Genomic DNA, 13,175 nt, shown 5'->3' on the forward strand with positions numbered 1-13,175 from the left:
AAATATATTTTCTTAGTTTATTTTAAGAACCACAGGTTTAAGATTTACAATCAATACTTTAAATGAAAGGTATTTCACTCAGGTATGTTAGGAACTTTGAATCAACACAATATAATGTACAGCTTTAGCAAAAATGGCAATAAGCTATTTTAAAAGTAGACAGTGCAATTTTCAACAGTTCCTGGGGGAAGTAAGTATTGGTTAGTTGTTGCAGGTAAGTAAAACACCAACAGGGTTCAAAGTTGGGTCCAAGGTAGCACACCGTTGGGGGTTCAGGGCAACCCCAAAGTTACCACACCAGCAGCTCAGGGCCGGTCAGGTGCAGAGGTCAAAGAGGTGTCCAAAACGAATAGGCTTCAAAGCAGAAGGGGGTGCCCCGGTTCCAGTCTGCCAGCAGGTAAGTACCCGCAACTTTTGGAGGGCAGACCAGGGGGAGTTTTGTAGTGCACCGGGGGGGGGACAGGTCAGCACAAAAAGTACACCCTCAGCGGCACAGGGACGGCCGGGTGCACAGTGCAAACAGGCGTCAGGTTTGCAATTGGTTTCAATAGGAGACCCAGGGGTCTCTTCAGCAATGCAGGCAGGCAAAGGGGGGGGAGGGGGGTGGGCTCTTCGGGATAGCCACCACCTGGGCAAGGGAGAGGGCCACCTGGGGGTCGCTTCTGCACTGGAGGTCGGATCCTTCAGGTCCTGGGGGCTGCGGGTGCAGTGTATTTACCAGGCGTTGGGTTCTTTAAAGAAGGCAGTTGCGGTCAGGGGGAGCCTCTGGATTCCCTCTGCAGGCGTCACTGTGGGGGCTCAGGGGGGGTCAACTCTGGCTACTCACATCCTCCCTGTAGTGTTGTTTCTCCGCAGGTCGAGCCGGGGGCATCGGGTGCAGAATGGAAAGTCTCATGCTTCCGGCGGGAACCGTGGAGTCCTTTAAAAGTTGTTTCTTTGTTGCAAGTTACAGTCTTTGTGGAACAGGGCCGCTGTCCTCTGGAGTTCTTGGTCCTTTTAGATGCAGGGTAGTCCTCTGAGGCTTCTGAGGTCGCTGGTCCCTGGGGGACACGTCGCTGTTGCAGTTTTTCCTAGAAGTGGGGAGACAGGCCTGTAGGGCTGGGGCCAAAGCAGTTGGTGTCTCCGTCTTCTCTGCAGGGCTTCAGGTCAACAGTCCTTCGTCTTCAGGTTGCAGGAATCCCTCTTCCTCGGTTCTGGGGGTCCCTAAATACTCAAATTAGGGGTTTGTTTAGGTCTGGGAGGTTAGTAGCCAATGGCTACTAGCCCTGAGGGTGGCTACACCCTCTTTGTGCCTCCTCCCTGAGGGGAGGGGGGCATATCCCTAATTCTATTGGGGGAATCCTCCATCTGCAAGATGGAGAATTTCTAAAAGTCAGAGTCACCTCAGCTCAGGACACCTTAGGGTTTGTCCTGACTGGCCAGTGACTCCTTGTTTTTCTCATTATCTCCTCTGGCCTTGCCGCCAAAAGTGGGGCCGTGGCCGGAGGGGACGGGCATCTCCACTAGCTGGGATGCCCTGTGGCGTTGTAACAAAGGGGGTGAGCCTTTGAGGCTCACCGCCAGGTGTTACAGTTCCTGCTGGGGGAGGTGAGAAGCACCTTCACCCAGTACAGGATTTGTTACTAGCCACAGAGTGACAAAGGCACTCTCCCCATGTGGCCAGCAACATGTCTGGTGTGTGGCAGGCTGGCAAAACTAGTCAGCCCACACTGGAAGTCGGGTATGTTTTCAGGGGGCATCTCTAAGATGCCCTCTGGGTGTATTTCACAATAAAATGTACACTGGCATCAGTGTGCATTTATTGTGCTGAGAAGTTTGATACCAAACTTCCCAGTTTTCAGTGTAGCCATTATGGTGCTGTGGAGTTCGTGTTTGACAGACTCTCAGACCATATACTCTTATGGCTACCCTGCACTTACAATGTCTAAGGTTTTGCTTAGACACTGTAGAGGCATAGTGCTCATGCACCTATGCCCTCACCTATGGTATAGTGCACTCTGCCTTAGGGCTGTAAGGCCTGCTAGAGGGGTGACTTATCTATGCCATGGGCATTGTGAGTCTGACATGGCACCCTGAGGGGAGTACCATGTCGACTTAGTCATTTTCTCCCCACTAGCACACACAAGCTGGCAAGCAGTGTGTCTGTGCTGAGTGAGGGGTCACCAGGGTGGCATAAGACATGCTGCAGCCCTTAGAGACCTTCCCTGGCATCAGGGCCCTTGGTACCAGGGGTACCAGTTACAAGGGACTTACCTGGATGCCAGGGTGTGCCAATTGTGGAGACAAAGGTACAGTTTTAGGGAAAGAACACTGGTGCTGGGGCCTGGTTAACAGGCCTCAGCACACTTTCAAACCATAACTTGGCATCAGCAAAGGCAAAAAGTCAGGTGGTAACCATGCCAAGGAGGCATTTCCTTACAGTCTTTTCACAAAACAAAATGGATAGGCTACAAAATAGCCTATGGGGCCTACCTAGGCCTAGTGGTTTTAAACCTACTGCTTTGTGTATTTGAGGTTACCGTGAGGCTCCCACCTCGACAACGGGGATGATTCAAGCATGTGAATCTATGAAAGATCCAATACTGAAGAATGTCATCTTCCATTTTGTGCTAGACTTGATTAGAGTTGAAGGCAACTTGTTTAGACTGAGGAGCTAAATGTGGGGGGACATCTCCATTGGAGGATCATAGTCAGACCAGTGGAAACCTTTCATATAAATTGCAAGGAGTCACTAGCAGTATCCTTCATGGTTACGTGTCTGATGATGGAGAAGATCTCTTGTTTCATCATACTGAAGAAAGATAATGTTCTTAATGTCCAGTACATAAAAAGTCTAAGGGGAACAAAATTGAAACTTGTGGCAGGTCTAGCCACTGAATTCAGGCATTTCTGTCAGGATAGAAAAATATCTGCCACAGCTGAGTATCTTTTGGGGACACAGAATTCTGTCATACATTATAACTCTAGGCACCTGTAGGATATCAGTGGCGGGAAAGTAGAGACAGAAGTATTTCAGGAAATAATGTAGCAGGGTCTGGAACAGATAGACCGGCCACCGGCGCATTTCTTTAACTGGAGCCAGGGTCTGATCTGTGCATTCCGCCATTTGCCATCATCAGCAGACTCACTGCACCAGTCAGAATGCAGAGAGTGGAGCAAGTGCTGCTGACACTTCTTTGGAGGCCTCAAGAACGGTTTCTAATTCTTCAGGAACTTTCCTTGCATTCTCCCATCTTTTTCCACTCTTTTCAAACATTCTGAAGGATGTTCAAGGCAACTCAAAAAATTGGTACTGGAGAGGACACCAAGACTGAGAGCCTGGAGAACTACATGAGATGTTGGAACATCCCATGACTTTCAGAACAGGCTCCATCAGGAAGGCATGACGAGACTCTACAGTTAAACAATAGTGTCCCAAATGGCAGAAAAGGTCAAGCTGGTGTGAGTTTGGATCCTGTGAGTGCAGAAGTAGCAAACATCCTGATTTGTTGCCAAATTCGGCAGGTTCAGGGTAAGCATATTGCACAATTACTCAATGTTGGTCTGCAATCTCTGTAGTACATGTACCAATCCATGGTATACTTGTGATACAACATCCAATGGTCTGCTCAAAGGTGTAAGACTATGTGCCCCTATAGAACATGGATACAATACATTGTGGGATACAAACTTGTTTCTAAGGTTTCCGGAGCCCTGGCAAGATAATCAATTCTTGTCCAGATAGTAAATTTCTGGTAAATAATTTCATTATGCCTCATTTCCATTAAGAATGTTTCAGTTGCTGGGGCCTTAGAAATAAATTGTAGGTTTTTTGTTACTCCTAGTGGGATGGGGGTTGTTTAGAGAGACGGCATGCAAGATGGACCTACTTCTTTGAGGCTCCGGCAGTCTAGGGACATAATCCCCCACCATCCTGCCTCATCCCACTGATCTTTCATCAGACTGTGGGTGGAAAATGCAAGTTAACTGAACAAACTGCGCGCGAGGTGCCACTTGGCTCGCTAATCCCCCAAGAAGCCCCTTATGAAGAATTGACAGCCCCCAAGCTACTTCGTGGGCCTAAGATGACGGCCGCCTGTACATTTCAGGCACGCCAGTGAGGCAGTCTAGTCTCTCTGAAAGCACAGTAACTACCAAGTCAAGGCAAGTCGATAATTCTTTATTCAATCATAAAAATATAGATAATAAAAGAAAGATATAGAATAAATACATAAAAAGAATCAAACCATATGTACAAGAACAATCAGTAAACATCTTAAAACAGATCTAAGTTATTCTTATCATTTCATAAAGTCTACCTAAAACTAAAATACCATCTTTCTCCGGGCAAGGGCACCTTTTAAAAAACAACCAACAGTGAAGCAAGTTTCACAATCATTTAACTGTTGGAGAAAAAGCTACACCACATTTAGCAAACTTATATTTTCGTAATAATGGTAGCAAAAAGTGTTTTATGAGGGGCATATAACATTTACAAAAAAAAATAAAGTGCAGTAGTAACTGTGAAGATTGCTCATCAGAAGTGCAGACACAGATATCAACAACAGAAAACTGCCCTTGTGATAAACAAAACAGGCAACCCCAACCTAAACCGGGTCAATAACATTCGCTCATATGCATTACGAACATACAACACATATGGTGCTATCCCTCGTGACATTTGAACCATGCAGTATTTCCTTACAGTCGACTTCATTACCTCATTAGCCTCTCGGGCAGCTTGCCTATGCTTATAAACTACCATTTGTCTCTATTTGGGGCCCATTCAGACAATCTAGGACTTCCTGACCCAGAAGGTACCAGAGACGGCCATGAGACTGCTTGTGACCCATGACTGAGGGAGCGGGGACATGTAGATAGGGACAGCCTGGCGGCTCTACATGACTGTTCGCCCTAGTCTGGCCCATGCTGGGTCTTCGGGGAGTTCTCTGCTCCAAACAGCGAGCTAGGTTAGTGCAATTTCAGTACTGCTACTGACCCTGTTACACAGCGTGCAGCTTTGGCAATGGGGTAAACTCCAAATAACGTTTCAACAAGATCACCTGTGACAATTACAAGCACGTCTATCACACATAACATTTAATGCCCGCAGGCATTCTAAATGATACTGCCAATCATGGACTAAAGCACAATCCTCAAAGAGTTGGGGGCCCAAACACTCGCTTTTGCACTATCCAGGCACTACTGCAAGAGCCTACGTTTCAAGGCCATTCACACTCACAAAGCAGCGTGCACAGGATAATTCACATCAAAGGGTGATTTGACTTGGATATTTGGACAGTTGCACAGACCTCAAAACGAGACTAGCTAGAAGCAGGCCGGCCCAATGATAGCCCCATCTGAGTCTGCTTGTGCCAGGCATCTGAGTGATAGAGTAGCTGTTGAACCCCGCTTGAGGCCTGAGGTGCCACAGCGACCGGCCAGGGCAACAACTGCATCCAGTTTCATGAGTATATTCTACAATTTGCATATAGACTTACTGTGCCCCTATAACATCTAGCTGACATACCATGCAGGAAGTGGGGTAGAACCACCTCATTGGTCTGACGCGAGTAACCTGCATTTTTGGGCACTATGTTTATGCCACACAGTTGCCTACCCCTGGATGGTGTCTTCAGTGTACAAAGTCGGGCCACCTAGTCCACGTTTCAAGTAGATAACCCCTACCACCTTCTGCATCTGACATCTGAGTCATTAATCCATCAATTCAATGTTAACATGGGGGAAACTGAGGGCAGACAGACTAAACTGCAGTTTGAGCTCTGTTGCACAACGGGGGAACTGGTGACTAGCAAGAGTTCTACTCTGGATGAAACAGCAGAATCAATGGAAATAAAACAACTTTTGATAGCTATGCAACAAAGTTTGCAAACTTTCTAAAGCAAAACGGGTAACATGCCCAAGAATGGACTCAATCACACACAAGCTGGAAAAACGTGATGGGTGTATATGTGAAGCAATTGAGCCAATTGCAACACAGTGATAAATGCCCTTATCAATAGTATTACTCGCTGGATTTCCTTCCCCTTATCTTTGTCTGGCCACATTGTGCTAAGGAAAATGGTGATTCTGTCTAAATTTTTATACCTGCTTCTTAAAATAGCCATATCATTGGGGCTTTTTTTTTTCTTCAAACCCTCAGAACTCAGTTAATAAGATTGGCATGAACAGGTTAACAACGCCGCTTACAATAGGAAGCCCTCACATTGCCATTCTCTCAAGGTGACTTTGAAGCCCCATATATGGAGCTATATTACTTGTGTGCTCAAGCTCACTATGCTGTCCATTGGTACAAGCCAACCCCGTACTTGCCACAGCTGGCAGTGGAATAGGGATATATGGCGCACATCCCTCCTTCTTCCTTCCTAGGTTCTACTTCCTCTGCACCTGAAAAAGACAAATCTACAGTGGCCTGCACCTCAAATGCTTGGTGACGACTGGCCTACAAAACCGTCAAATAACTCATGCACACCCCACTCATCCCGCTTCCTTATCATCCCCCCTATCAGTTACTAATGAGAATGCCGATCAGCAACTTTTACAGAAATGCAGCTGTTATACTTGGGAACATCTATATCAGGAAGGAACTTTCATCACCCTTGCTGCTTCTTTGGAAACGAGCCTCCATCCCCACTAGAGATTATACTATACATTAGATTATGCCACAATGTGAAGGCTGCCACTTAATTTTTTCCCAATGAACCCCGCACACTTGGCACTCTTAACACTATGCTAAATAGAGAATACTCAACATTTGGTTTCCTTCCAATATCGTACAGCGCAAGCAGAACTTGCTTATACATGAGGGCTGGCTCTCACACAATGTGAGGAAGATATGGGGGTTGTCCTGATGACCACTGGACATACTGTTATACACAAACTGGGCTTCTCACCGCTCGCAGCCGCTTCCATATTATTCTACATAGACTCTACTGCACACCTTCTAGGCTCTACTGCTAGCGACTCCATCCTGACGGTAGATGTGCCAGATGCGGGATGGCCGTGGTTGACTTTATTCATCTTGCCTGGTAATGTGGGCCGATACAGGTATACTGGGGTGAAGTGTTTGATGCCTTAAGCGCCATGTTGGGACAGACGTTGACCCTGCCCAACTTATGGCCCTATTGGGACACACTGGGGAGATTGACATTGACTTTAGGAAATTTGTGTCACTGCCTCTTCTACTGGAAAAACGCAAAGTGGCCTGTCACAGGGGCCGGGGAACAGAATCGAAATTCAAGGAATGGTTGGCTGATCTTATATATTGCAATGAACAACTATCCCTGTATGCTGAACTGTTACCCCCCCACACACGATCCAGATCTACTGGTATTTGGGTTCCACTACATAATTATTTGCTACTGCACCCTCCAACACAGGAAGCAGAGGCTGCTGAAAGGACCTGCAACCCCTAACATTCATTCAACTTCACAATAAGTCCAACAGTTCCACTATGAATAAAATAACCGTACTTCTTTCTTTATAATGTGATGTCCAACAGACTGATACAGTTAGTCATCATGGGTGAGAGAGACAGAAGAGTGTTCATTTTGCCATCAATGTGCACCGAGTATACTGTGGTTTACCTCTCTATGTTCTTATTACTCACCAAAAAGTGATAAAGAAATTTTAAATAAGAAACCTTACAAACCAGTTTCACCACCTACAGCTGCAAGATGTGTCTGCTGGACCATGAGTGAGGTAGGCATTGAGGCCTCATATTTTGGAGTTCATTCAGTGAGGGGTGCCATGGCCTCTAAAGTACTTATCTTGAGGGAACATTTGGAAGGCATACTAAATGTGGCTGATTGGAACTCAGATTCAACATTCAAGTGTTTTTTATTTTAAGCAAGTATTGGGGGTGGGATATTTGTGGTTATCAAGTTTTAAAGTTGCATAATTCGATCCCCCAGTCTTAACACACAATGCAAAATTTCATTGCTATTGTCAAGGAAAGTTTTAATTCTATGAAGGAAATGGAGGCGAGGATTATCCCATATGGCACCTCATGGAGGAGATTCCACCCAAAATGTTTGGTCACTGGACAACGTTTGGTGTAAGTATGTGTAGGGCGCTTATATCAATAGATATAAACTATTGAAAATTTTCAAGGCTGAGAATCTAGAGAAGAGTAAAGAGGACTGTTTCTTTCTCTGAGGAACGGACCAGAAGCAGGATTATCATCATTAGAAGAGATGGAGGAAAATGGGGCTGCAGGATAAAGCATGGACGAGAAGTATGTTACCTGGATACTTTTTTATATGGAATAAGGAAGCCTGGATTAAAGGGGTTTGCTTCAAGGACTCAAGAGAGTTGTAGTCCTTGTATTGTGCTGTTATACGTTGGGCTACTGAGCAAATAAAATGGATGAAGTTATACATAATCTCCACCTCCATGGCCTTCATAGAAGTGAAACTTGTATTCAAAATAGCTTGGGAATTTCCCTTCTCTGTCTGCCCTCTTAACCTGACTACCCTCACAAGTGCTATCACCTCGGATCTAAGTGAGGTGATCCCATCAGATCATGCTATGCAATAGTCTTTCCCTGCTGTCTCAATTAAAGCGACGGTGATCTCTCAACTGAGCATCATATCGTGCCCTCATGTATTACTGGAAAACAACCCCAAGCATGTTGATGTCATCAAGTTATGCAGTTCATGCGCTTATTCCATGCCAATGAAAGCAGGCGACACCCTGGTAACTGGTTAGCAGGACTTGTTGCTTTAGCAACCTTAGGTGAGGTCTTCAGCGCTAAAATCACAATCTGGGTGATTTTAGGACATTACTAGCACCACGTTTTCAACATCCTAAGGAGAGCTCATCCGGCAACCCTGACACCATGACCTAGAAGCTCAAGCACATACACAAATGAGTAGCTTTCCTTTAATATATGTGCTTCAGTTGGGGGGGGCACAAGAAAGTGTCTATTAGTAAGAGGCTCCAGGTATGGTTTGAATGTAGGCAGTGTGCAGAGGGAGAAGTCAGCCTAACGCACCCCGTGGCCTCTCCGTGTCTTGAATCTTTTCCAACTCTCTTGCTTCCACCCGCCACCTCCACAGCTGCTTCAGATGACTTTCCATGGCATAAAGCAAAATACAAATAACCTACATACATAGCCTTTTAATTAATTCCTTAAAGTGGTAGCTGCATAGCTCCATAGCCACGTTACTAGTTACCCTACTAAAGTGAAACTAAAAACCATAAAACACTGAAAAACACATGCACTTCCAAAGTCTTCACCTTGCATATATTGTGTGCAGAACCTGATCCCTGCTTTAGTAACGTTTTCCAAACATTTTGGCAAAAACAGTTAACAGACAACACAACACATTTGAAAAGCCATTACTATAAACTTAATTCAAGGTATTTCAAGTGAACGTTACAAATTAATCCTGGTTCAACTTGCATTCACTGTAACAAAGGGGATTGATGATGTTCTGCATCACTGATGGAATATCTGTTGATACTCAAATAATAGCTTGACCCCTACCCTGACATGATCAGAAATCATATCACCACCTGTTCTTATTAAATTACAACTTGTTAAACTGTAGTAGGTAAGACTAAGGGCATCCTGAGTTTGAGTAAAAGAAGCATGAGATCCAGTAACGTGGCTCTGCCCTAAGTCACGCATCCACCACGAAGAGAGATGGAACGAAACCATGCTAGTTCAATGGCTGCTTCTCATCATAAAAATCAATTAGCTAAAACAAATTTCGACTGAGGGGTTTGTTTTACAACAGTGTTTCCAAAACTGTGGGTTGTGATCAGATTTTTAGTGATTCATGTAAGTCAAAGTAATAAATAAAGATCCCTTTAAATTCTATATTTATCCTGTCACATTTGCTACGCTTCAAAGGCAAAGGTGAAATGTCAGGCTGTCTTCTGACAAACTGCTCCTTTTCTAACATGGGGGGATTGGTGTTTGCACACTCCTCTCACTTTGCAGTCAGAGACAGGAAAGGACATTGAATTGACCATCTTGCTGGGTACAGGGAGTTCGAAAGGAAAAGTTGTAGGATGTCATTTTTGTAACACAACAAAATGCAAATACCTGTAAACGAACCGTACACATTCAGCGGTCAGGAAATTACACAATTAAGCACATTATTTTGTAATTCGTAAGTGTAATGGAAACGAAGATTGTAATGGGATCAAAACAAATCAACACTCTTTAATAGGTGACACACAAATGAGAAATATTCACTGAAATGTGTCTTCCATACAATATTGTATGCAATATAGTTTTATCTGGAAAACTAAGTCTGTGTAAATTAAATGTAAATTTCAATGCAAAATGTGATGTCTGTGAATGACAGTGCGCTACCCACACAATGCTTTAGTTACATTAAAAAAAATGTCGGCCCTTAAGTCCATGAAAGCAAGGTGGGTCGCAAAAGATTGCCGTTTTAAAAATTGCGCCGTGGTTCTAAAACGATTAGGAAGCACTGCTTTAGAAACTTAAAAAAATGAAATGAAATTGAATGAGAAATGTAATTGAATGTGCTGCTAAACTAACAACCATAAATCAAGGCTAAACCACTCGATAGGATTTATTACCTTAGAGAACATAACATGAAGAAATATGATGTAAGAGTGAGAGTTTAAGTCAATAAAAAAAAATAATAATAATAATAATCAATAAAAGACAAAGAATAAGTACGTATAGGGAAATGGATACAGTCCACTATTTTGGCAAACAATACTCTGATCTTAAATGGTGAAGGAACTACCAGGCTAGGCTTCTCTTCAATTAATTTCTCATTTCCAGAAATCAAAAGAGGATCAATCATAATCAACTGCACTTCAGTGCCTCAAAATACTAGCCAAAAACAGAGCTTATGTTGAGTTTTAATTCCCTGGCTCTGCAAGATCGCTCCTTATGGTTCACACCCCATCTCTCTGGCCACCCTCATGCATGTCTGCAATGATCATAATATAGTGGTGATTTCTCCACTATCATACTCCTTTTCCAGCAAAAAGGTTAGAGTACCCACCCAATCTTGCACAGGATCACAAAGAAGGAAAGCTAGTAGTATTAAAAACTACTTGTTAGATCATGGAGGCACAGACAACTTTCAACACAGCTATAATTTACAGTAGACTATACAGTAGCATGCAAGACTCACTACATAAATTTGTAATCCAGAGAGTGGATAACAATCAGTATCTCCCATTCCCCTGCCCACTTTTCATAACTATACCATGCCGGCATCACTGCACCATGTTGGTACACTATAAGCAAGAAAATATCATAAGCTACACGCTGCATATGGTTTATGGTGAATTAATACAAAAGTGTACTTATTAAAATAGAGAAATTGTTCATTTAGTAGAAATAGATTTCTCTGCTCAAGACAGACAGACCTTTGCAACCAGAAATACTAATGGTGGCATTTCTAGCAATTAATACCAGACAGATTCAATTGTGCACTTACCAAATGTTTGCGTTTCCTTCCAGGTCGACTAATTTTCTTCATGAATGCTCCATTCTCCTGCTTTTCTTCCAAATTCCTATTCTCGTCTGAGTCCTCTTCACCCTGTGCCAGAGAGATGAAGCATTAACACCAATCAGTGCTATCTGGTCAGATGAATGTCCAAATTCACGAAACCAGAAGATATGCAAGTAGAAAATAACGGAAAGCCTTTTAGGATTAAAACTTTCATTAAAATCATGTACAAACCATAATTATCATCCATGAAAATATGTACTTAAAAGAAGCACAGCATCTATGATTCATTGTTGCTGTTGCTCAAGTTTAATGTGTAGTATTAATAAAGTGACCCACTTTGTACAGCTATAAAACTGGCTTAAGTATTTTTTTTTCATCTGTTTTATTAATATACATAAATTAATACATCAAACAAACAGCATAATTCTATAAAGTAACCAGATTTACTTTTTGGGGGGAAAACGTGCCTAGCACACAAGAGGATTAGAACATTCCAGAAATTGGATGTCTGGTCAGTAAGTTGGAGGATGGGTCTCAGTGTAGGAAGGCATTAGGCAAAATCGCCCACCAGACATAACATATTTAAAACAGCTAAACTTAGGAAATAAACTGTAAGATTTACACACCAAAGAAAAGACAACAACAAAAGCCAAGACTGGAATAAAAAACTGAGAACTCAAAGAAAACGTCCTCTGTGTGTAATATCACTATTACCTAGGGCAGACCAACATAACTAGTCTGTACACTGAAGAATCCTATATTCTGATATGGGCTTACAAATAGTTATTTTCTTTCAGTAACACTGTGCAAATCTTTATGGAATTTGGTTTTATTCTCAAATATTGCAGAGAAATTTCAACGGCCAAAGCAAAATATTCCCAAGTCAGCTTTTTGTGGTGTTTCCAAATCAGATCCATTTTTATGCATTACTAACAGGCACACACTTGCTACCACCAAACAGTGCATTATCATCACCTTTACTCCCTTCAATGTTTCAGAAATCCCCACCATCAACACAGGATGTTAGAAAATAAATTAAATCCTAAAGATTTACACTAGGATTTCCTCCAATATATCCCTACAAATTATTTTCTTGAGACAGCCAAATGCATTGTGATCTTCATATTCACTGTGGCAGCCCTTCTGCTCCCATAATAATAATCGAAAAAAAGATTTCTAGATAATTACCACTTTCATCTGATGGGTAACAATAAATCTGTAGGAAACTAACTTCTGATGGAATATCTTCTTGCGGACTCACAGTATAAAATCTCTCAAACAGGCACCATACGAAGAGGCGGGGTAGAATATTGAATTGACTTTATTACACTGCAAAGCTTTGGAGAACTGATTTACTAACCTGAGATTCTTACTTGGCAATTAAATCGAGATAGTAATGCTTTGCAAGAGAGTGAAGATGCCAAACGTTGCCTAACAGACAGTACTCTGGGGCATAGCCATAAACACAATTGAAATTACAGCCTTTTCCCTTTGGTAGTGTGAGCTCAGATTCCTTTGGGAGGCTTTTTCCGAATATGAGAAATGTGAAACTTGGCACAACAGCAGAAAATATTAACAAGCATCCCACAGTGAGAAGTGTGCAAAGAACAGGGCAGGCCAAAAATCTGTGTTAATGAGAGAGAGGTGAAAAGTTCACTTGAAAGCAGAATGCATGCCCTACAATATTGAAGTTAAAGGAAAACGTGTGGCAAGATGAAAGGA

At 43.0% G+C, this 13,175-nt stretch overlaps 1 protein-coding gene across 2 annotated transcripts in view; it reads right to left on the bottom strand.

Annotated features, from left to right (window-relative positions):
- The window catches only part of DNMT3A (DNA methyltransferase 3 alpha), a 1,562,966-nt gene that overhangs the window by 1,255,142 nt on the left and 294,649 nt on the right, over window positions 1-13,175 (bottom strand). For both annotated transcript variants that reach the window (XM_069233637.1, XM_069233638.1), the window contains exon 3: window positions 11,439-11,540. In XM_069233637.1, coding sequence (XP_069089738.1) covers window positions 11,439-11,540 — 102 coding nt within the window. The remainder of the gene's footprint in view (window positions 1-11,438; window positions 11,541-13,175) is intronic.

Source organism: Pleurodeles waltl, chromosome 5, assembly GCF_031143425.1.
Source record: "Pleurodeles waltl isolate 20211129_DDA chromosome 5, aPleWal1.hap1.20221129, whole genome shotgun sequence".
Lineage (NCBI taxonomy): Eukaryota > Metazoa > Chordata > Amphibia > Caudata > Salamandridae > Pleurodeles > Pleurodeles waltl.